Source organism: Trachymyrmex cornetzi, unplaced genomic scaffold (assembly GCF_001594075.2).
Source record: "Trachymyrmex cornetzi isolate Tcor2-1 unplaced genomic scaffold, Tcor1.1 scaffold363, whole genome shotgun sequence".
Taxonomy (NCBI): Eukaryota; Metazoa; Arthropoda; class Insecta; order Hymenoptera; family Formicidae; genus Trachymyrmex; species Trachymyrmex cornetzi.
The window spans coordinates 119,592-144,935 of NW_017298354.1; the positions used below are offsets into that span (position 1 = coordinate 119,592).

The 25,344-nt window shown below is 34.2% G+C and overlaps 1 protein-coding gene across 4 annotated transcripts in view; it reads left to right on the forward strand.

Moving 5' to 3' along the window:
* Positions 1 to 25,344, forward strand: part of Jupiter (microtubule-associated protein Jupiter) — a 100,490-nt gene that overhangs the window by 73,260 nt on the left and 1,886 nt on the right. For 3 of the 4 annotated variants that reach the window (XM_018511257.1, XM_018511258.1, XM_018511256.1), the window contains exons 2-4: positions 13,422 to 13,825; positions 17,105 to 17,128; positions 19,287 to 19,367. In XM_018511257.1, the coding sequence (XP_018366759.1) occupies positions 13,422 to 13,825; positions 17,105 to 17,128; positions 19,287 to 19,367 (509 nt within the window). The remainder of the gene's footprint in view (positions 1 to 13,421; positions 13,826 to 17,104; positions 17,129 to 19,286; positions 19,368 to 25,344) is intronic. The other variant, XM_018511260.1, reaches the window with a different exon arrangement.

Consider the following 25,344-nt stretch of genomic DNA (forward strand, 5'->3'; position numbering starts at 1 on the left):
CTCATACCGTCTATAAATTACACTTTCGTTTTACTCGGTGTCTTTATTCCGAGCGTTGACTTTGCTTGTGCATACATTACAGTTTATTCTCGTGATAGATCGACCGCGATAGGATATGTTGTATAAAGTACTCGGATTGCCATCTTCGTGGACGATCACACCTGATATTACTTGGCGTATGTATATATACTACGCCGATCATATCATGCTTTCTAAGTTGTGCCATCACGCCATTTCAGGATAAGATATTTTCGATTATACAACCTTCACGCAAGTCTCGTTATCTCGATTCATATAAAGATTGAAATACTTATGCAGGATACCCTGTGGAATCTTTGATATTACATATCGTATTTATCCACTTTCGCTTACAAAACATAAAATCAGCTATAAATGAGGTATGCCACGGCTAACCGTTGTACCAAAATGGTACAAATACGTTTTATTAATAAATTATAATCTTATAAATAGATTATAAGTAACGTGTTCTATCACATATACTAATGTCTTTTAGTTACTTAATTACTACAGTTGTACAAAACTCACAACATTTTTACTTGCATTTTTTGGACCTGTAACGTTTTGAAATTGTAACACAATGTTTTTTAATTAGAACGTAATTAAAAATTTTTGTAGAGGCTAATTGCTCATATCTTTATATAGTTTAATTTACGGTAACGTTTTATAAAATTTTTGAAGCAATTTTAAAAATAAATTTTTCAGATAATAAACTTTTCCTTTTTTCTAAAAAAATTTTTTAAATGACACTTTCAATATATGTTTCACTTTAACATACCTTAAATATTGACAAATAGAGGATATAAGGATTTTGAAAAATAAATCGAAGAGAGATTGTGCTGTGAATGATTGCAGATACAGATAATCCTGATAATCTTAGTTGTGTATCCTGCGGTTTCTTCTATCAGCGTAATGGAAGATGATTGAAAGACGAGCTATCGTCGAAGTGAATATCGATGGCTATACAGTTCAATTATAATCATAACTATCATTCGCTCGTTAAATTCCGAGTGTCGAGAGAGTATTGAGATAGTATTGGGAAATCTCTCATGGGAACCGAAGGGGAGGGTAGATCGGCGATTTCTCCGGAATTGAGGATTAAGATCGTTTATCATGCTCAATAGGCAGAGGCGTAATTGGCCAATTAGTTAATTTCTCATCAAGTCGATCCGTTGTCTCGATCGACGAGCGTCCACGATTCATTAAGTAAAGTCTTCAATCCGGATCTAGACAACGTCTAGTCTTCCTTATTAAGTCCGTTGATCGTCTAAGCATTATTATCGTAACCAGCCGAATCTATTTACGTGTCTCTCAAGCGTAATCGTAGCTATTGACCACGTAATCTCTCACAGCTCGATCAGCTATATTGTTGACTTGCTTCGCAAAGGCAGAGCGTTGGCCTAATCGGGCGCTATTAGCCGAGGAAGCAATCGAGCTTTCAATTAGGTTTGCGTCATTCGTAATTGCCAAGTAGCGCAATTACGAATTAAATAGACTTGCTAATACTTCAATCTCAACAGTTGCCACTTAGTTGATGATCTGATGTCAAAAGAGTGTAAAGAATGTTGAGAATTGGACGGTTAACAATTCGGGAATATTCAGTGAGTATCTACTCTTTGTCGAAAATTGAAATAAAATTTCCGTAATAAAAATTTCAGCTTCATCTAATTAAATTTCAAGCAACTGTTTGAATACAATTTTGAAATTTTCAATAAAAACGTGAATATTCTGAGAATATTCATATATACAGAAATATTATTTATAGCGAGACATCTCGGTACGATTGTTCGCGTTACTTATTATTAATAGACCGCTAAATGATTGAACTTGATAAAAATACTGTATTCACGTTGCTCAACAAGTATCGGAGGTGGAAAGGTATTCCACGCGAGATTGATCGTTAGATCGCTTTTAACCGGCTAACCGGCGGTTACGTATCCTTTTATGCCTCGTAGATCGTGATCCACGTAGATTCTATCGACCATAGGAATTTAGTCGCTTCCGATAAATGATGCGGACGTCGAATGCGATTGCTATCGAGGGTAATTGGGATTAATGAACTGCCGGGATAAGTGCGAATGTTTCACAATATATATACATACAGGCGGGTACTAAATGTATGTTTAAGGCTACCCATGACGTTTTTATCAGGTCGATAAATTGCCGTGGCTATCAAGTTTGGCAACTTTGCGAGCAAACGCCGAGCAGCGCGCGGTGAACGGCGAATTAGTCATGAATTTCGACCTGGCAGCGTTCCAATATTTCAATGCAGTTTCCCCGCATTTTTTAAGGCGATATGAAAGTCAATTTAACTATTCTTGTACTGACGTCAGAAGATTTTTCCGGCAAATATATAAATTTTTTTTTCTCTCTTTCAACGATTTATCTAATACAAATATTTGTCCACACAAAAACTTGTTTTTAGTAGTTCTTATCATTTCGCGAAATAAAGTGAAATTATTACATAAAATGTGCCGCGGAACATTTTAATACTAATGAGGGTTAATCAATCGATTAATAAGGTGCTACCAGGAAGGGAGATAAATCACTCCCGACAACCCTTCAATTTGCATCTCACAGTCTCTTGCGGGGAAGAATTTGAGGAAGAACGGTATGATCGAGGTCCATTGATATCCACGCGACGTGTCCGCCACTTCACACGTGCCCGTTTACGGGTGACAGCACTAATTGCCGTATTAACTTGCATTGTTCTGCAACGTGTCGTTCACGATGCAACGCGGCGACGGTTTATATAACGGTGATTCGCGTAATTTCGCAGACCGACAATCAGGCGACCGCATAATACAATCGCCAGTCTTTCACACCAGCGAATCGCTCATTTCTTCCTTCCGTCGAAGAAGGGATTGCAATCTGAAGTAAATTTTCAAGTCTTAAATTGTTATTCCAATTGAAAATAAGTTGAGAAAAAGAACGAGTTTTTGTATCATTTTTAATTTACTGCTACAAAATTCTGAATTCGAAATATATTGTAATACATGTATATTTAATTATTATTTATAGAATAATATCAGCATCGCTTTTTGTGCTTTATTTTTTTCTTGCTTCTGCTTGGTGATAAACAATATGCTGATAACACTGAAGGAAGTAATATTTAATCTGTAACAATCCAATAATGGGACAAAAACATACAGTGCTTCAGCGTTAATTTTACTCGTACCACATCACGTGCCATTAAAAACACGTGTTTTTGTAAGGAGCGAAGGAATAATAATACGAACGCGTAACATACGATAAGGATGCGTAATACAGCGTGGCGGTGAGATTAATTAATATTCGCTCGATCCGCGCGCGGATGCAAATCCCTTAAACGAATCTCATGGATATTCATCATTTGGGCTTATACTTCGCTACGTTTTATGCACCATTTTTCGTTTTGTGGCGCGATTGAAACCCGATGCGTCAGCTTCTCTCCTATTCAGCGACCCACGCGGTATACGTTATAATGCATGTGCGTATTAACGACGCAATATGTGCGTATTCATAACGTATTAACGATTAAATAGAATTCTTGCACTTTCTAAAATATTATATCGTATGTATTTAGTGCGCATTTCTCTTCTCCTTTTTGCACAGTTTAAGGAGGTCGTAAGGCAAATGCAATATATTAAGAATTACTTGAAAAAATTACAGATTATTCTAAATTGCATTTAAAAGTAATATAAAAAAAATTAGAGGCAGTTTACCATTTGGAGCAAAAATTATTTCAATAAAATAATATTTTTTAATTTGTACTCTAATAAAAGTAAGAACGTGATTGTTCTCTCTCTTAATTGGATTAAAAAAGAAGTTAAAAAAAAGAATGCTGCGTTGATTCGCGACGCATCGTGCTTGCAAAAATCAGATGCGTCTGAAATCTGAATGAAACGACGCAGCAATGCGTCGACAAGTTGATCACGAAACCGTGCAAAAAGGCAGAGGAAAGTACTACCGTGTCACGGACGCGACGACGGTCGTTTAAATATTCAGGGAACTCCCACGGAGCGAATAATCGCGCCGTCGTTCGCGGGTACCGCCCGCCGATTATCTCGTCGGTTGCATTGTATTGCGAGAGAGAAAACGTAAGGAGCTAGTTATCCCGAGGTCTTCGTGCACCGTGCACTCGTTCTTGCTAGGTACATCGAAGATCCACTGGGGAAAAGTTGGTTAAATAATGTTTGCCAGCGCTTTAAACATTTCGCTGCGCGGTGTCCTTATTTGTCAAAATTATTCAATTTAGAGCGAACAGTCTACTTATGAAACGCACATTAATGAGTTACCTATAAATTTTTAAGGATTTTATTCACTCGATTAAGAATGATTTTAGTATCTGTGCATTTAAATACTATTTGAATATTAAAGAAACAATGTAAATTATATTAAGAAAACAATACAACGTTAAAATACATTACATTCATTAAGCTAAATGCCGAAATCGAACATTTCAAGGCATTATTTACTTGTATACATATTTGCTTATTTGAGATAGATACTGTTTAAAAATCGCGGCAGTCATAGAGCGGTTAAAGATGTATTTTTATTCAGGCTCTGCGGTCTTATTTATCTCTTTCCAAATTAAAGTCTGGTACGATTGACGTAGAGAGTAAATAAAGTTTTAGAGCATGATAATCTATGATCCTGTCCAGTCTGAGGAAATGTTAGAAACAAGTAAGCGCATAAACGGTAAATTGGCTCAACAACACTCGGCGAGTTGCTTGTTCACGCGAGAAAAAGACAAGCTCGGAACGCGTTGCTGCAACGTTACGGACAAGTAAAAACGTTACACTGCGCACCAGTTGTAATTATAAATGAAAAGGTTGACATTTCGCGCGCCGGTCACGTCCGTTTGTCGTAATTAAGGCAGAGGACCATTGTCGGAATACACGAAATTTGCGCGGCCGTATGATGCATCAACACAATAGGGTAAAACCACTAGTTGTGAATCACTCTTTAAAAAAAATTCATATTTTTATCCAGAACAATATCAAATTATTAATAAAATATTTAATAGTCATGATTGATCATAAAGATTACATTATGGATGATTTTATTCCATTTCATTACCGTTTTATATATTTAAATTTGAATTAAATAAAGTAATGACAATTATCCCCCACGATTAGACCCCATGTACTAATTGCGGGTCAATTCACCAAATGCTTTATCCTTTTTGATGGCGCGTTATTACATCCAGTAAGAATAATAAAAATGATTCGCGCATGCATATCGTAATATACATAACGAAATTATAATTGATAATTCACATCTGGTTATAGGATCTAATTGTGAATCATGATGCAATTTTAACGCATTCTAGTTTATTTAAAATTAGTGACAGTTAAAAATCAATGATAATTTAAAAAATTTATGAAAATTAAACGTTTAGTAATAAAAAAGTTTTTTATTACTGTTTTAAACAGTCAAATTATGAATAGTAACACTTTTTGCATATAGACATGTATACTATTTACTTTATATTCTATGGTAGAACTGTACAATAGGGGACCCCCCTTCTATGACCTTAACATATGTTAACCTTGACATATGTTGTTAAGGTCATGACTCTGAGTAACCTCCACCATGACTCTCACCTCCCTCCCCCCTGCTGCAGGGGCGTACACTTTCTGGATCCACAAAATTAACTTGGATGGGGGGGGGGGGGGTGAGAGTCGTGCGCCCCTGAAAGTCCAAACCTATGTAGAATAGTATTTAATATTGCATATATAGCAAAATAATACGTTATTTTTCAAACTTCTTTTGTTAATAACTTTTTAACGAAGGACGAGCGACGGCTAAAACTTGTTGGAGGTTACTCAGGGTCGTGACCTTGACTACATATGTCAAGATCAAGGTCGTAGGAGCGGGGTCCTCTATTCAAAAGAATTACCCTCAACTGAGCATAACGTTGATTTTTTCCATGAAATCTAATGCTATTTACTCCCTACTATAAAAGCCATAGGGCAATATTTATGATATTACACTTTGAATAAATTTTTAAAAATATATACGTTAGTTAATCACGCACATTTAATTATTAACAGCATCAATAAAATGTGCAGCTCTATTCCTAATCAATTAAATTCAATTAACACTTGAAAGAGACAAAACAAATGCTAAAGAATCTTGTAATATGTATCATTTAATAGAAAATACTATAATTACTTAAATATAAAAAGTGATCCGGAACTAGTGCCTGATCTATATTTAGTATTTTTATCTTTCTATATAGAGTCTTATCATCGACATCTTCTTTTCGAGCTTCATGTGCCAGGAGCCAGATACTCGGACGTGACCTTTTCTAATTGTTCTTTCTGTTCGGAGAATCCTAATTCTGTTGCTCTATTTTTGCGAAAAATGATTCAGCAATCACGAAGTAGTCGAATGTGAAATAAGTAAAACGCAGTCTCTCTCTCTCTCAAACCGGAAAAATAGTCTGAAAATTATTATGTAAACATACTTTTCGAATACGTCTGTGCGATATGTTATACATGTGTTAATAAAGAAATTACAGGAAACATTAATACGATTTATCTTTATACGTTCCGAGAGAAGAATTAAGTCAGCAGTGATCAATATTATAATATTCGGCCAAGGGTAAAATGTCAGATAAAGCGCACCGTTAACCTGGAAACGAATTATTATTACGCTATCCCAAAGTCGATTTTCTTTCTTGGGACAAATGTTCGCGTGCCCGTCGATTTTGAATCGATCATCTCTCTGCTTATTCTTTCTTTTACACGGAATTATGCCGTGACAGGTCGATGTCAAGTACAAGGGACGTCGTGTCGGATGGTACGACCCTATCGCCTTGGTATTTGGAAACGCTCTCCCCGTACCATCCACCGCGAACTCCCACGAGATTAATCAATGTTCGCCATAACTCCGAGAAACAAAATCATTGCGCCTTTATTTCTACCTAACGGTATTTTAAACCTCGGAATCTTATTTCACGGCAAAGTTCGCGAGATATTTGCATAAAGAAAACGTTTTTCCTGTTTTTTCTCATTTCTTATGTACTCCAAAAATATCTTTTAAAACCTCGGATATGGATAATTTTTCCGAGACTATACTTAGATAGTGAATCGTATCGACAATTATTAAAGATTGACAATTAAACATTAATATATTACGGTCGTTAGAATTGTTTCTCATCTCATCACAGGAATTTTAATTTCCCACTGTCTGTCCTAAAGGATGCCACGAAATAAGGATTCATGAACAGTCGAGTTGTGAGGTTTTTACATGTATCTATAATAACGAGCATCAAATGGGTAAAGGACTGTCCCTTGATGGCTGGCTTACCGTAAGTGAAAAACGATAATCAGCCATGTGAATATGTAATTGATGAGAACAAAACCACGAGTTTTCACAAAAGCCGTCGCTGTCTCGCAGAAGCGTTAATTCCGCTCATTGTGGTTGTGCTGGGCAAAGTGGATAATGGTGGTACTGCGACCTTATTTCCTAGGCTGCGTCGATTATAACCGACGCGGATATACTTCGCCAGGATATACGTTGCAAATATATGTCGGTTTCGATGTACTCGCGTTGTCGGTCAGGCACCGTGAATGTTATAATCAGCGTTACATCGCGCCTTGATGATAGGCCTCGACATTATTTATCCTCGAGGCCCCGATGGTAGCCTCGTCGTCGATCCCGTCATTCAATTGTTCGATAATCTAATAGAAAAGCCAGCGGTTAACGTCCTCCCCTCTCTCTTCCTCTCTTTCTTTCTTTCTCTCTTTCTGTTCTTCCACGTGAGAAAAATGATCTACAAGCGTGATACCGTAAACCTATTTTCAGAAATTGCACCTCGTAAAAAACGCACGAGGCGCATAGCGGAATATTATCCATAACCACGTTCCTCCTTCTCTCCTCCTCGTCCACAGCTCGATGCATATGGCGTTTTCCCCGGGATGCAGTTGATGCACGCAACGTCGGCAAATCACCGTCTCGGATTAGTTGCGTTTCTACGATGAGACGCGAATCATCCATTTTAATTGATTGCGCTCGAAACCTTCGGTGAACTTGAAAACGTATGGAGCAGTTTAGAATTATCACCTGATCGTTTGATCTCTTATAAGTGAACGGACACACGCAAGCAGTAGGAAGATATAAGTTCAGCAAAATTCCGAAGGTTAATTTAAGAAATTGGGGTACATATCGTCTCTTCCTTACTTCAAAATTTAAATAATACAACTCAAAAAATTAAGTTTCCTACATTGAAAGAAAAAATTGGTTGTTGCAGCAAATTAGACGGTAAAATATGGCATAGCATTTTTAATTGACTGTAGCAGCCAATTTTTGGTTATCGAAAAATGCTATGTGCCACATTTAGTCAATCTTTTCTTTCATTGTGATAAAACAATAATGTCAATAAAATAAAATGTTTTCAAACGGTTCGATTTTGTATAAATTTTTTATGTATACACGCAAATATCGTTATCAACCTCAATTGTTTATTTTACTGGAATTTAACGAACAACCAATAATAAGATGTGGACATGAAAGCATGTTAACCATATTAACTCTCTCGTATATTGTTACTTTTAATGATTCTTATTACGATATATATATATATTCGTGATATTTATAATTAATTTATGTGATCATTAAGTTGATTTATATATTTATTCATACTGAAGAGAGTCCAAACTAGGATCGAAACGTTTATGTGTCTCTTTTAATAAAGAATTTATAATTACCCACAATCTATGTCGGCTCTTAAAGGCTACTTTTTAATTTTTTTATTTATTCATTAGAGCCTTTGATTAATTTTTTTAATGTATAATTAAAAAATTACGTTTTTAATTATATCATTTTTGAAGTCAGGGAGCGATATATTATTGTATAACGACGGATGGGGAGGAAAAATATTAAAACGTTTACTCGTACTTGCGTAAGTGAGATGCGGTAAACGATTCCGTTCTTGCATGACTTTGATCTTATGAATGCAACGTCATAACATCTCTTATTTTCATCATACCTCTAATTTTAAATAGTGAAACTTGTCGACAATTCAGTCTCGCACCCAGCCTTTTGACACGCGTTTTCTTCATTATGCTCTTTAAATTGTCGCGATAATCCAGGAAGTAGCTGCTCACGTTACTTCATAAAAATCTATCCGTTCCTCTCATCTTTTCGGAGAGTAAATCGCTGCGCTCACGCTGCGTTGCTTGCGAGGTTGCTTGTATCGTGCTCAACAGCCATAAGCACGTAATGTCTTGTAATGAAAAAAAGAAAGAAAAAAAAAAGTAAACCACCGTCGATTCTGGGATGCAGCGCATCGTTTAGGCCCGATCATTCGTGGCGCCCTAACGGCGCGTTTCTGGACGCGAAACAGGTTGATGGCCCAATTAATGCAAGTACTCGCGTTAATAGATTAGACGTGCAGAGGCGTTACACACACGTCATGCCAGCATATTTCCCGGCGCACCCATCCTGTCCCCTCCAGGATCACCCGCTTCTTATGGGTCCGATTGATTATCCTCGTTACTCGCGCTCGCGTCTCGTCTCGCGGCTACCTTTCGCGTGGAACGTGGGCACCGCACTCGACAAGTATTGACACGACGCGGCGCCAAGATACAATGGAACACGAGGCGTAAGAGATAGGAAATTAAAAATGTGAAAGTAACTACATTGGCCATCAAAATTGCAACAAGGAAGAGCGTGTCTTGAATCGATATTTATACTAGGATGGATAGGTTATGGTATACTATAAAAATACCAAGCTGTACTTTTAAACCCTATAAATGTATGTAAGGTGGACCGGTAATTTTACATCTTTAATGATAAATGTAATCTATTATATATACTCGTATAAGTATCATTTTTATAGCTTGTGTCTTGATGTTGCAATTGTAATGGCCATAATAATAGCATAATAATCAAAGGAACTTTTATTATTAATTTACAGTCTTTTATTATCTTATGCTGTAAGTAGGGTTGTCAAATCTAATACCAACATTTCCAGGACATGTTCACTAAGAAAAATAATTTGGTTGAATTAAGTAGTAATTCTGGTTTAAAATGAACAAATCATTTTTTAAATTCTGAAGATATTTTAAATCTACTAGAATTCTAATTGAGATGACTAGAGTTCTGATTGATGTAATTATTCTGGTAAAAAAAATTCGTCCTGGTTTTTTGGATTTTTTGTTATTCTGGTAAAAAAATAAGAATTCTAGTAGATTTTATCAGAAATGTTGTATTAACCAGAATTCCGGTTATCTCAACTAGAAATCTAATTTTAATCAAAAAATTGTAATTCATCCATTTTCAATCAAAAATTTTTTGATGGTTGAAAAATGAATAATTAAAGTATTTGAGTTAAATTTTCAGTTAGTATTATTCCCACATAAACCATAATTGTAGATTTTTTTGAGAAATTGTAAAAGTACATTAGTATAATTTAATAAATAGTTGAAAGAAAAATCACACATAAATTTTAATAATTTCACGAAAATTATATATTAATTTATATTAAATATTTTTTCCATTTATAGTATATTTTATGGTACTGATATTAGTATAATATTTTATACCAATGCACAGTTTATAATATTTTAATATTATTTAATATTTAGTATTAAATTATTATATTTACATACATTATTAAATTTAATTATTTAATATTATTAAATTTTAATTTTTATAGATGAGTTTTTTAAGTAAGTTTTTATGAATGAGCAATTTCATTTACGCGACAATTCATTTTCAGCGACAAAAATCTGTAAGAATCACTTTGTCCCGTTCGTGGTGTAGAAAAAGAAGTTTAAATGTGTCGTACAGTGTAATTAGTACATACAACTGACGAAAGGATGCATAACGTTGTAAAACCTTGATTGAGCGATTCAAAACAAACGAAATGAGAGATTGCAAATTAATGTTCAATAATCTGCGTGTTCGATAAAGATATGTCTTGCATTAGTGATGCTGCAATAAACTAACAGAAGATTTCGCAAAATCTAGCTGCGCACGGCTCCCCGACATTTCTATCAACTTCTCTCTGATATGCAATCAAGCGAGATGTAATAACGCGGAAACGTCCATTCATCATCGTGATTGTGCAACGCGCAAGATGCAACGCCACGCAATGAAGGCCTCGCGTCATTAATTAAACCGGAACGTCATTTCCTTGATCGCGAATTAATGATTTCTTACTATCATTCGTTAATTCGAAATGAGTGCAACGCACGATTATTTATTCTGCAGTATCATTTGCAAATTTGCTCACTTCACCGAAAATGGTTTTTGCATGCGTGTAGTATGTGTGTTCACGCATGTAATATATATTAAGAATGTTCGAAAAAGATTTTATATATAAATTGATACAGATCTTAATTTTTAAAAACGGTCCATATATATTTTTTAAAAATAAATTTAAACAAAATTTGTAAAGTAATTCCAATATTTAATCCAATTGATACTTAAGTTATTCTTCCGTTGGTAAAATATTTCATTTAAGAATTCGATTTGTCTAACTAAGTATTAAAGGCTGTCTTGAGCCAACACTGAATGTCATGTACAGAATTAATATACTACAGTCATCATAAATCAATTGCTGCGAAAATGATCAATAGTTAAGTTGCATTTATCATACCACATTAATAAATTAAATAAGTTCATGATATAGGAACTGGAAAAGATGTCTAAATGCGATGTAGCGACAAGATTGATTGTCTTGAGTGTGATGCAACATATGTAGGGCAGACTAAGAGGCAGTTAAAAAAACGAGTGTCACAGAAGAGATATTAATAAAAAAACAGTGATTATACCTTAGTTATTTCAGAGCATAGAATGGTCGCAAAACATGAATTTGATTGGGAGAATGTTACGATTTTGGATAATGAGCCTTTATATCTTAAAAGAATGCTTTTCGAGAGATGATCCATGTAAAAAAAAACAGGCTATTGGTATCAATAAGCAAAGTGACATAGAACATCTATCTGAAACGTATCTCCCCATTTTGAATTCTAAATCTTTCTCTCACTTGAATATGATTGTTCTTCACTGCGTGGATTTTACACTCTGTAGATAGTTGAAATTATATTGTATTTGATATTTATTATTGTATTGGCTCCCGAGGAGAAAGGTTATAAGAATTTGTAATTTTTAACTGTTTGAGACGGTTCGCTATAAATTAAATGTTGTGTGAATATATTGGATTTGAGGATGCAGATACAATGCATACAATTTGTGTTCATAATTACAGAACAAATCAAGTAAAATATTTTGAATTACAATACGTTTTGGACACATAGTTTATAAATGTTGTCAGACAGTACTTACATATTTTTGGATCTAGGCATTCCTCGCATTTATATATTCTACATAATAATATTGGAAATGATTTAATGTAATCAATTTTTAATTGTAACATTCTTATGAGTATTCGGAGAGTTTTGAAGAGAATATTCATTTCCTATGCACATCTACGATTTTTTTATATGACTTGGCGATGAGATTATAGATGTTTGAATTTTTATTATCACTGAGAATGACCAGATTAAAAGTCGAAATATTTGTATAGTTATTAATATACATGCATTGGCTCAAGATACTCCTTTGTCACTTATTGTTAGACAAATCGTCTCTCAAATTTCTTAATTCTATTGAGCCGTCATTTACATTTTATTGTTTAATTGCTATTTCATTTAACTCAATTGGCTTTCGTTGTTAATACTATAAGATGAAAGCAGTTGTTCTCCAAGTTAGGTAATGTTCTACGAGCGATTAAAAAAATGGGGACACGCACAGAACACGCGTCGTTCCCTAATTGATATTACGCTTCTGGTTGAACCGCCTGCTCCTTCCTCTTCTCATCTCCGAAGTATAATACTTCGGAGAGAAAAAGGAAACGCCTCATATTCCTAATTACTCGAGCTAATTCCCCCTAGTTTCTTTTTTTACCCTTTTCTCTTTAGCTTTCATACGCACGCGACAATGCTGCTGTAACGTGCGCGTGCCGCATGCATTGCGCCTTGTTAAACGAAAATCAGCGCGGGCTTGCATTTGCAAATTGCATCGTCTGCGTTCTCTATGTGCTGCTTGTCGGCGTATTTGCTTATCGAGATGTGAAACTCAGGATATTCGTGTCCGATTCGATTTTACCGTTGTAGATTTGACCGCTGTCAGCGCTTGCCGCATATAATTAATCTTGTCATGGTGGCATTATTTTACCCACCCTGAAAAAACTCTGGTGGTTTTTTATCTACTTTAAAACACCCGAAATTTTGAATTTTTTGAGGTTTTTTATGCACTCAACCCACAATCCACATAAAAAATATTCTTAGCGCGGAGATATTCTCTTTGACAGATACAAATTTTTTACTTTTAAGTCTCAAATCTTTAATCTCTCTTTCCTCAATTCTTTCCGCTTATCATTTCGTCTTTTGTTTGGATTTCAGGGTGTTGAAACCGCCCGGTGGTGGCAGCAGCGATATTTTCGGCGCGGCCCCGGACGAAACGAGCCCACGACGCATCAAGGCCCACAATCAGTCCCAGCTGAGCTCGGCCCTCTTCGGTGACACCAACGGCACCGACAACGCGACCGCTGCTGTGTCGCCTCGCAGCAACAAGCCCGGTAATGATTCATACAAACGCCTGTTTGGCCCCCCCGATGCCCCATCCACCCCAAACGCGAGAAATCACATGCGCAGCAATATTCCCCTCAGCGGGGGATCGTCGATCTCGTCGCTATCGTCGGGCACCGCGATGTCGCCCGCGAAGAGCACGACTAGCAGCAATTCGACGTCAGGCATCGCCAACGGCTATGCCAGCAACGGCAGCAACTCCTCCAATGATATGACAGGTAAGAGTCGGTGGCGAACGAGGAAGCGATAACGAAGTCTGTCCCGGGGTGGACGGCAGTCATCTGTCTACCTTTTCTTGGTAGAATCTGGTCGTTAACAATATCTATAAATTAGCAATTCGATGATATTGAGAACTATTTAATATTTAAAATCACTATATCTCTCGTATGACTTTATATCTGATGGAATAATTTGTTTGGAATAAATTTGCATTTTTATTGGTAACTTTAAAGCCTTTTCACTCATCACTACTATCTTAGATCGTAACATCAGGAGTGAAAAAATACACAATAAAAATTCTTGCAAAATATATTTATATATATGTGGAAATATGTTTTAAAATAATATTTGCAATCGATAGAACCGTCTTATAAAATATGCTGAAAATCTATTTTGTTAATTAATAAATATATTTGGAAATCAATAATATATTATGGGGTGATAACAACCCGGGTATCCTTGAAAAGTATTCCTACATGATTCTAGGACGATTTTTTCTTTACTAAAATTTTGTCCGAGGTTTAGTTTTCGAATTAAAAGAAGAAATAGAGTGTGTTCAAAGAGACGCTATTCGCGATATTTAACGCTACAAGCTAAAGTTTGCGGAGCTGCAGATAGCGCTAACAAATATAATCATAACGTCACTAATAGTAGCGTTTTACGTGATAACTGCGTCCTATCAATGCTGTTCTTTCCAAGGTAGTGTATTGGTAGCGTTAGCATCTGCAAGTCCTGTGAACAGCATTGTAATGTCACTACATGGATCGAATATATCATTTCTAAAACTGTTATAGATTATATAGTTCTCTGTATATCCAAATTCAATTAAATCTCTGAAGAAAAGTAGGGAATAGATTTTAGAAAAGAAAGACGGTGTCGCGGTGACGCTAAGGAGAAAAGTTAGAAACAACTCCAAATATATTGCATGGACGGAAAAGATCTGGTTGATTCTAAGATGTATTTCATTAACATAAGATACCATTTTTTATATTTTTTAATTATTGTAAATATTAATAAAGTTCATAAAATCTTAATTCTTGTTTGTAATAGAACTGTCTATTTTTTGTTGTACATTTTTATAAATTATTTTTTTGTTCCTATTTTTATATATTTTTGCACTAAAATCTATTTTTACATTAAAAAGGAAAATAAGAGAAACAACTTTCAATGGCCTTGACCTTGACATATGATATGACTCTGAACAACATGCAAAGGGTTTTAATCATTAGTCGGACATCTTGAATGAAATAAATGACGGTACTATAAGTTTCAAACCTCAAAACTTGAGATTTACTTAATGAAAAAATAATTTATTTTAAAAAATTTCATTATAAGAGAATTCAATTTGACTTTTATATGACACTGTAAACTCCACCCAAAGTCAAACTTTCATCACTATTAAAGTACATTTTATTTAACTACTTTGCTTTTTATATATTTTTCGCTGTAGTTTATCGTTTTCGAGATATTTTAATGCTTCCGGACTTTTTGAACTCTGTATATTTATATTACTAATAATATCAATAACAGTACAAAAAATGTAACCTCAATATTTTATATTATTCTTTAAGTAAATAATACATATTATGAAATACTTTTTCTCGCACTGCATATATATTATAAGTAAGTAATATTTTTTCTAATTCTTTGTGATTCAACTACTAATACTTTACTATTTGTACGTTATATAAGAAATAAAATATTTCAGCACCGTACCTTTACCGATCAAAAAAATTCTAAAAATAATGCATATAAATAAATTATTTGTAATGATGACATTTAAATTGTATAATATATGAAATAATATTTCTTTCATAACTCTTTAAAAAATTTGATATATATATAATTATATGTCTACTTTATAAATATATCTGTATTCCGGTTTTTCTACATATTTTATATATCGGAAGTAGTTAACTTCAACTAACTGTAAATATGGTGGAGTAAAACATATATTAATATCTTATACAGTATTATAGAAAAGCCATATTACAGGGAGTATCAATATTGAAAATATATTGCTTCTGTTTCATATATTTTTTAACATTGAAAAAATTTTCTAATTTATAAATCTTATTAAAAGAAATACATTTTTTTTCTAAAATTTCGTTCTATTTTCTATTATTGACAAATAATAAAGTAAAAACGAAGAATGAGATAATATTCAAAAGTTGATTTTACTTTTTTAGAATAAATTCGGACAGTAAAAAAAATTGTTTATTACATGTCGAAATATCCTATGTACTTATTGCCAAAGTTCAATAATATTTTGAATTTCCAAGTTAGGTGCTTTTCCTTGTTAGAATTAAGTCAAGAATGTGTACGTTTTTTCATGGGAGTTGTTCTGAATCATCCATATGTATATAGGAAATAAATATGATTTAATTTCTTCCCTAAAAACAAAAGGTAGTTTTTGATTTATTTTATAAGTTTATTCTATCGATTGCAAATGTTGCTTCATTAAAAATGATTTCTGTTCAAATATAATTTGAGAAGTTTTATTGTGTGTTTTCTTGCTTTTAACACCACAATCTAAGATAGCGGTAAGATGCGTAAAGAAGTCTTAATTTATGGCACTGTTGTAAATTATTTACCTTGACATATCCAATATTCAACAATATCGGATTAGATAAAGATGACTGTCTTTGAAAATGTGCAGATCCGCCCCGGGACTCCCTAAACTGTTTCCATATTCAGGTGGTGCTCCTTTCTATAAAACATACTAAGGGACGACGATCCTGATCTAAATTGAAATATGTGTGTCGCAGGCTCTTGGCGCTAAAAATCGCTTTCCGTTCTAATTATCACGCTCTTGTCACGACGGGAAGTAACTTTCTCATCGGAAACCGTATTTGATCTTTAGAAGTTTACACTTGTTAAAAATACACGCGCAGAGAAACTTTGCTTCGTGTTTTGAGAACGATTCTCTCGTAAAGAAAGACTAAAGATTTCGTTATCTCGATTACGCTACAGACGCGAATACTTTACTTACATTGAAAACATACCATATTTGATCGATAGCGCAGTGCGGAACCGATCTTTTACTATTTGTAAAATCACGCCTAATGAGATCAATGGCGAAAGTTCTTTGGTCGGGCGCGAAATCGATACGCTCTTTTCTTTTTGCGCAAACAAATCGAGTTATCGCCGAGTCGACTTTCGGCCCGTCGATACGGAGCTAGCGAGACACTAAGGATTCTAAATGAATATCACTGACTAATATATACCGCTCTTTTTTTTTTAATCTATGTCACCTTCCTTGAACTGTTCACAAGCAGCTTTTAGGAGAAAGAAACGATTTCGTAAGTGTGTAACGAGACATTCAAGTAGATGACACACGACACTATCACACTTTCTTTTTTTATCATGATTAGACGCGGAAAATTGCTCGAAAATCATTTCTCTCGACGAAAAAAAATATGATAGAGGCTCTCATGGAAAAAATTGAACCGTGACTGTTACGATGAAAGAAACGTTTAATTTGTCGTGGGTTTCGTAAAGAATTCGCATCATCACGTTATTTCAGGGCCTGCCACAAAAGTAGGAACACATATTTTGAGTTAGACATGCCATATTTCCGCTTAGGCCTTAAGTTTGTATCATACATTCTGCTAATAATATTACATCTTGCTTTACGTTAAATTATAATTTATATTGTTTCCCGTATATACTTGTGATGAACTTGTAGTAAACGACATTGAGGAGCGGCAAATTACGGTGGAAATTTATGTTTGTAATTATGTTATTAATTTTTAAAGTAAATTATTATTTTATGTCACCAATCTTGTCTCTGTAGGTACTAAATACACTGAGAGAAAAGTGTTTGGGATTTGTGACTACAATTGTATAGTAGATATGGTCAGAATTGCTCCAGTTTTATAGTTACTACTGTTATAAATGTTACAATATTAGTGATAATAATTATATTTATAGTTTTATATAAAAAAGTTTAGTTAACATCGAAAATGATTATAAACTGTAAATATAATATGTTAGAATTATAAATATATATAATTATAATTACCAGCATTACGCTGTAATATTAATAATAACTATAAAAAGGAAGTTTCTAACCACAATTATTTTATTATGCAATTGTAGTTACAAATGCCAAACATTTTTCCCTGAATATGAATGGATCTGTTAAATTAGGAGTACACTCTTCATTGTAACTTGACATCGAGCTTTGAAAGATAGATTGTCAAAAGAACCCTTTGTTTTTTAAGGAAAATAATATTTCGATGTCGTTTGCGAGATGTCATTCACGAATTTTCGCAGACGAGGTGCATCATCAAAACTCGATCACAATACATTTACTTTTAATTGCAATAACGATCCGTTTAACAAAAGCACGAACGGTATCGCGGGAATATTTTTTCACGATAACACCAGCATATTAATATCAGAAAGAAATTCCGACGGTATATCTATACATACATTGTCGGTAGTGATAAGAAATATGGCAAAGTTTTTCTTTTTCATAATTGGTATAACACGCGTGCTACTTTGTCCTGCTTTCTCACGATGTCATTACTGTTTCTGTATTTTTGTTGCTATGTAAATATTCATCTACCTTCCTTCACAACTTGAGCATAACACACACCGTTTCTGTTTTGCTTTTATCTTAATTTTGTAGTACGGACGAATCCAAGATATCGGAGACGCTCTTTAATCAATAATAGACACCGAATCATTAACTTAAATGCTTGATGTCACAAACAACTTTAAAATAAAATATTATATATACAGAGTGTCCCAAACTTTTTGACCCATCGCTTGCGAACAGGTAGAGCGAACTGAACTGACAAGGAGAGTCCCAAAAGTGTTCATCGAGTTCTCCAAAATTAACGCATGGAATAATTTTAAGAAATATTTTTAAGAATTCTTTAAGAAACATCTTTAAATTTTAAGGTATTTCATAAAGAACTCTGAAAGATATCTCAAAATTGTCTTATGCGTCGATTTTATCTGCTTATTCGGTACTCTTTAGAAATTAATATCTCGTTAATTATTGCGAAAATTGCAAAATAATACAGGAGAGTCTTTTCGACTCAGTTTAGTCCGATCTACCTGCCTACAAATGGTGCATCAAATAGTTTGGGACATTCTATATATGCGCGCGCGCGCGCACACACAACATAATAAATTGTTATACAGTTTAGATAAACAATATAAAAGACATTTACAATATAGAGTATGCGAAATTGACTTAAAGTCTTGATAATTTTTTCGGGAAGGGACAAAATAGTACAGTATCTGCGATCCGTCCGTACAAATTGCGGCGTATTAACACAAGTTGGTTGGGTTACGGTTGTGGGTTTTGCGACGATGTTACGGTGCATGGGGTGAAATGGCTCTGTGGGTTCTTACGCACGTCGCTTCGCGCGCACGTGGCGGCGAAAACGTGGGCTGTCAAACGGTGCGCAAACCGCCACCCCCGTCGCCGCATCCCCTCGACAGGAGGATTGCCGACGCGCAACCCAGTCACCGGAGACGGAATCGAGATGACGCCCGTGAGGCGCATCCCACGAAAGTATCGAGGTAACGTTCACTAATTATCTGATTCTTCCAACACTATGTATTATGCTTAATCCCCTTTTTGCGATATACGCTGATACGCGTCTCGATCCTCATCTGATTTCTGCCTTTGCGGAATTTCATTATTTGTGTCTCAAGATAGCCGACGAAAATATGTAGCCTAACGACGAGTAAATATAAGTCGTCAAATAATTTTATATGTGTATATGATTTTCTAATTGGTAAGTGAGTAACTTGAGGCTTAAGTGATACTTTTTTAAGGTGGTTCTTTAGTAAATCGAGTTACCATAGAAACGTCTAATTTTTTTATAATGAAGTTGAAGTACTGAAATTGACGTGTACAAAATTCTACGATAGGTTAATGATGAAATAAGAGAAAAAAAATGTTGAAAATGTAACTTTGCACATATAATTTAATGATAGATAAGGCTCGCAGATGCTTTTTTGACTAACTGCACACAAATCTTACCATAGACTTTTCTCAAAAACTAAATAGTTTACAAAATTATGATTTTAACTACACAAAAAGGTAATAAGTCAACGGCCATTCTGGAAAGATATTTACGTACATAAAAAAGACTATGCCCAGTTTGGGCTCCGGCTGAACAGCATTGAAACTTAGCTAGGATTTAAAGCATAAAAAAAGGATTAAAAAGTTCCATACGCACAACTTTATAAAATGAGTCCCTTGAGTGCTACAGCTGTTCAAAGTTCGCTATTATGATGTATTGTGAACTATGTAGGATTGGTTTTATTCAATTTCTCGAATCATCTAGTATCTGGAATATGTCCAATCTTGACGAAGACAATTAAAACCTTTTTTGGACCCCAAATGAAGTTATAAGTGATATTAATCGATGAAGAGGAGAGAGAGACACTCAAAGTATGAAACAAAAGGTTTTAATTAAAATGTGCCTAATTGAAATGTGGCCAATATATGAGCCTTATCTCTCTTCAGCTTCCTCATTGGAACTCTAAAAGTAAAAAAATATCATTAACTGTTCTTGCTGGTATATGGATGTCTTCGTCAAAGTGTTGGGCATATCCCAGATACCATATAACTGTCAACCGGATTAATTAACTGTACCAAATACATTTTAGATATTACTTCAATGTCTTTACAAGTACAATCCGTTATCGTCGTCACCGCAGGGAGATGCCCTGGACACAGAGAAATTGGATAAGACTAGTGGTACATGGTCATAATAGCAAACTTTGGATAGTTCTAGTACTCAGGAAATCTCTCCTATAAAGTTGGGCTTATGAAATTTTTGATTTTCTTTTGATACCTTAAAATTTTAGGCATGTCTCAAAGTTGTTCATCCAAATTCTTCTATAAAACTGGGCATTCTTTAACTTCGAAAAGTAAAGATAATCTAATCTTATTTTCGTTGGATGAAAATGTAGCTCTTGATTTACTATCGTACGTTCCATACTATTTCGTTAAGATATACACGTAGTTTTAATATTTCATTCAAATTATACAGATATTTATAATTTTGGATGGACCCTGCTGAGGCACCCCAAATTTTCGGCACTTTACTAAAGAACCATCTTAATTCTTTTTTTATGACATTCTTGTGTGAAAGATATTTCAGAATTAAATTAAGTATTTTAATGTAAAGTATATAAGTTAAATTTAAGTTCAAATTAAACTCAAGTTGCAAAGATTCTTAGGTAATCAAGTTAATTTTTCGAACACGAACGTTTGACTGAAGGAACAAATTAATTACTACATGCGAGAGTTCTGTTTTAAAGCAGGAATTAACAATTGAATATATCCGCTGATAAATTCGTGCTAATTGTAAGTGTAATAGTGTAAGTAAAACCTCGTTACCCTCCCCACCCCCCCTCGCAGCACGTGCAACTCGTAAATCGCGATAACAACGTATTAATAATTATAAGAAATAACAACTATACGAACAATAAATATTTATACGAAGGAAGTTTAAGTGCACGCATATTTTTTCGCGAGCATTCAACGAGGCTTTACTGCAATCTTGCAAGATTGAATCGAGAGTTGCAACGCGTCCATGATAGATAAAGGTATTTTGATTTATGGAAACATTCTCTCACAACCGAGATTCCGAACATAGCGAATCCTGTATTGAACGCTACAGAATTACGAGCGTGGCGTACCGTTACGTATCTTTCGCATTGTTTAATTGCAGCATTTAATACGGTCTGCGGCATACCATGACGGCTCGTCACAGAGAGAAATACATTTAGTGATCGCACAGTCAGAGAGAACAGAATATTTTTTATAATAATGACAATTAAGTTGTAACTGTGCAAATTTTATATGTAGAATTATAATAATTATATAGTTGAGCATTACGCGCAAAAACTTATTAATTTACGTAACTTTATTCAATTTTAGTTGCAATAATTATAAAGTAGTTTATTCAAATATATATACATTGATTCTACAGGTAAAACTTGTATAGTTGTCACTTATATTTATAGTTGCTATCATTATATTTTTTTTTCTCTGAGTGCGCAGAAATAGAAATCTACAGAGAGGTACCAATACCACATGCTATTTATGTTTTAAATGTTGGCACATGACGTGCGTTGTTCGTTGAACTTGAGAGTTTGACGTGCGTCAAATGATAATATATACACAGTTGATAAAACTTGAACAATTAATAATTGCAAGTCAAAAGTAATGAGATCATCTTTTGTGTAAAAAGAATATAAAACGATTAAAGCGTTAGCGAATTCATGTTCGCGTTGTTTGTGCTTGTGTCCCCATTTCCCATATTTAATTTAATTCACTACAAATTCGAACAAATTCAGATTCATTCGACTTTACATTGGAGACTCGTTTAAGTGGTTTAGAAAAAAATTATTAAACGATATTCAAACGTGAGTGAACTCGACAAATAGGCATTGCTAAGCGAGTCTTCAGTCATCATTCATCGCCTCGCGTCCCAGCATTCGCGGGATGCTACGGTAAGTTTGTGCGATCATGCTAGAGCGTAATAATAAATAAGTAGCATCGTATATATCGTTGTGTCTTCTCGTAGTTTATTACAGGTGTTAATTCGGTTTATAGACAACATACGAATTTGTTCCATGGCTTTACGATTGAATTGTGTGCTTATTCGCCTGTAAAATTAAACAACTCCTTACCACTTCCTAATCCTAATTGAAAGCTTATCTATATATTTAGATAAGCTTTCAACTCGTGCTACAACCATGATTGTACTCGTGGTTATAATTGTATGAGTTGAGGGACGATGTCCTAAGATGTATTAGGTGGGGGACTACATTCTGTAGCATTTACGTAGTAGTGTGCGTGCGTGTATGATGGTAGCATGTGGGTTTTAATTAGAATTTTGGAATTTGTCAACGTCTTTCTGTTAGGAACATAACGACTGATGCCCAATTTCTTCACTTACAGATAAGTTGCGGATAACCTTATTCAAGAGTATCTCCATTGTATTCTGGGAGATGTCTCTTGGATAAAATTATCTAGAGGTGAAAAAATTGGACATAAATCTGTTAATGCATACGTGACTTAATTTCTTAATGTTTTACTTGCCGTGACATATTTTACATTTTACTCCGCCAGCTCCAAATGAAAATAAAATGATCTTGCAACAATTTTAAATATTTTTCTTCATAGAAAGTAAAAATATTTAATATTTCATAATTATAAATTACTGCTAAATATAATGTTTATAGTGTTATAGTGTTTTGAAAAGCTCCCGAGAACTGAACTATAAGAATATGCAATGAAAAAAATAGGGATTTCTAGTTTAAATAATCGACTTAAGAGGATGCTGCAGCCGCCGGTATTACTGCAATTTTTTATTTTCTCCAGCTTTGAACACAAAATACACCAACGATAAGTACATTAGCAGGTACATTTTAATCGTGGAAAAGGAATATTTATTCTGTGAAATCACTACGAAAAAATTCAACAGGAACAAAAACGTTGAAAACGCTAGTTTTGTCGATAACATAAGCGGTTCCAGCATCCCCTTAATCTTGACCTAATCTTAGACGTTATCCAAGATTAAACTATAATACAAGATCAGTAAAAAAATCTTTTTAAATCCTACTTTTATCTGAAACACTTTTCTGTAAAACTTATTTTTTCCGAAATATTCAGCAATTCCGCTACTTTTGCCTTATCCTGTATATGTGTGCGTGAGATATTAATGTAGTAGTATATAAAGATATGTCGATGTTTTGCATCATATCGATAACAGCGATCTCGTTGGAGTTTGGGTTTCACTTTAGGATTAACCCTTCAAAGTTATGTAATCTTTTATCTGCAGTTAAATATAAAGAAGTATTTTAAAACATGAAAAATCAAAAGTATGTATATAGTATAATATTCTATAATTGATGAAAAAAATAATATGTTTCGGTCTCATCGATTAACTCGATTGTGCCTTCTTCAGATATGCATACAGGAGATGTTACATTGGATGAGAGCAGTCGAATAGATGAATTAATTGTGAATTCCTACGCCCTGAATTATTTGCATGCCAGAAATTCATGTGTCCGTTAACGTAGAAATGAAACGTAACATGCTCTTCAATTTTTCATATTTTCTCCTATGTATCTGTCTTTACGGCTAGAATTTTATATAACGTTTTTATATTACTTGGGATAGTATGATCATTGATATGTTACAAAACCGATCATATAAGTGAGCCTCTGTTTTCTCTAAATAACGCGATGCAATTTATTAAACAAAAAAATTGTTAAATATTTGATTTATAATTATTAATTATAATTACATAATATGAATAAAATCATGCAGCTTCTATTTAGAAATTGCCTATCGTTAGGACTGCGTTCGGTTTGAACGCTTACACGTTTCAAGCGCTTATAAACATTATTAACATCGTTCACTTTGGCGATGTAAGCTGTTAGAGACGCGTTCATAACGTAATCCTTGACGTCATAACTCGTGTCTATAAATGCTTACATATTTCATCGAGGTAGAACAGTAAAAGCGTGAGCACTTATAAACGCTTATTGGCCAAAATGAATGGAAATGACGTTCGATTCCAGCTGTAATCTTTGGTTTCTCCATGGTTAGAAATACAACAGCCATAACGAACGATTTTGATGTGAGCACTAGTAACGTATAAATGTCCGAAACCGAACGTAGTCTAGAGCTGTATTGAAAATAGTGAGTTCTCTAACAGCATAAAGTTGTACAAAAGTTGCAGCAACACTGCTGCAACATTGCAGTGATATTGCAGAGATTTTACAGCGATATTGCTGCAAATTCTGTATGGAGTATCTTAGAAATAATTAGTGCGAAAAGAATATGCGAAGATCAGTTTAAAATATTTAAGTAAATGTTTATGAAACTTTTATCAAACGTTCTACTAGGTCATTCACTATTTTCGGCCGTAGCGGGTTTGAATTTGGGTTGAATCAATGACGTCACACGCTGTACTATTAAGATAGGTTCTGTTTCACGTATGAGGTGCATGATATATTCTTGTTGTTTATCGAATATTAAAGAAAGATAAAATAATAATAAATGTACTCTACCAATAATAGAACGTGCAACGTCATTAATCCAACTCAGATCAGTTAAAATCCACTATGGTCGAAAATGCTAATAGAATCGTACTGGTGAAAGAATTTTGTGAAGTGATGAGACCAGGAGAATCTATATAGCGACTTGGAACATAGTTGTATCGTTCTTTCGAACAACATTTCGTTCTTTTCGATTAATTCCACTTATCAATTCTTTGATCTTATGAACTTCGCAGTGCGTCCTCTCCGTCATTCGAATTGTCTGCGGGCCCTCGATCATTTTAGTTAGCATTTTTTTCAAATTTCGAGAAGTAGGATGATCTGTAGGTTCGTTTTGCTACATAAAATCATTACTGCATAATACCAAGTCTTTTTATCAAATGTTTATTAACTCAATAAAACGTTTGGTGAAACTTTCATGAAAATTTATTTAATTTAACACTTTGCATATTCCTTTCGATCGCAA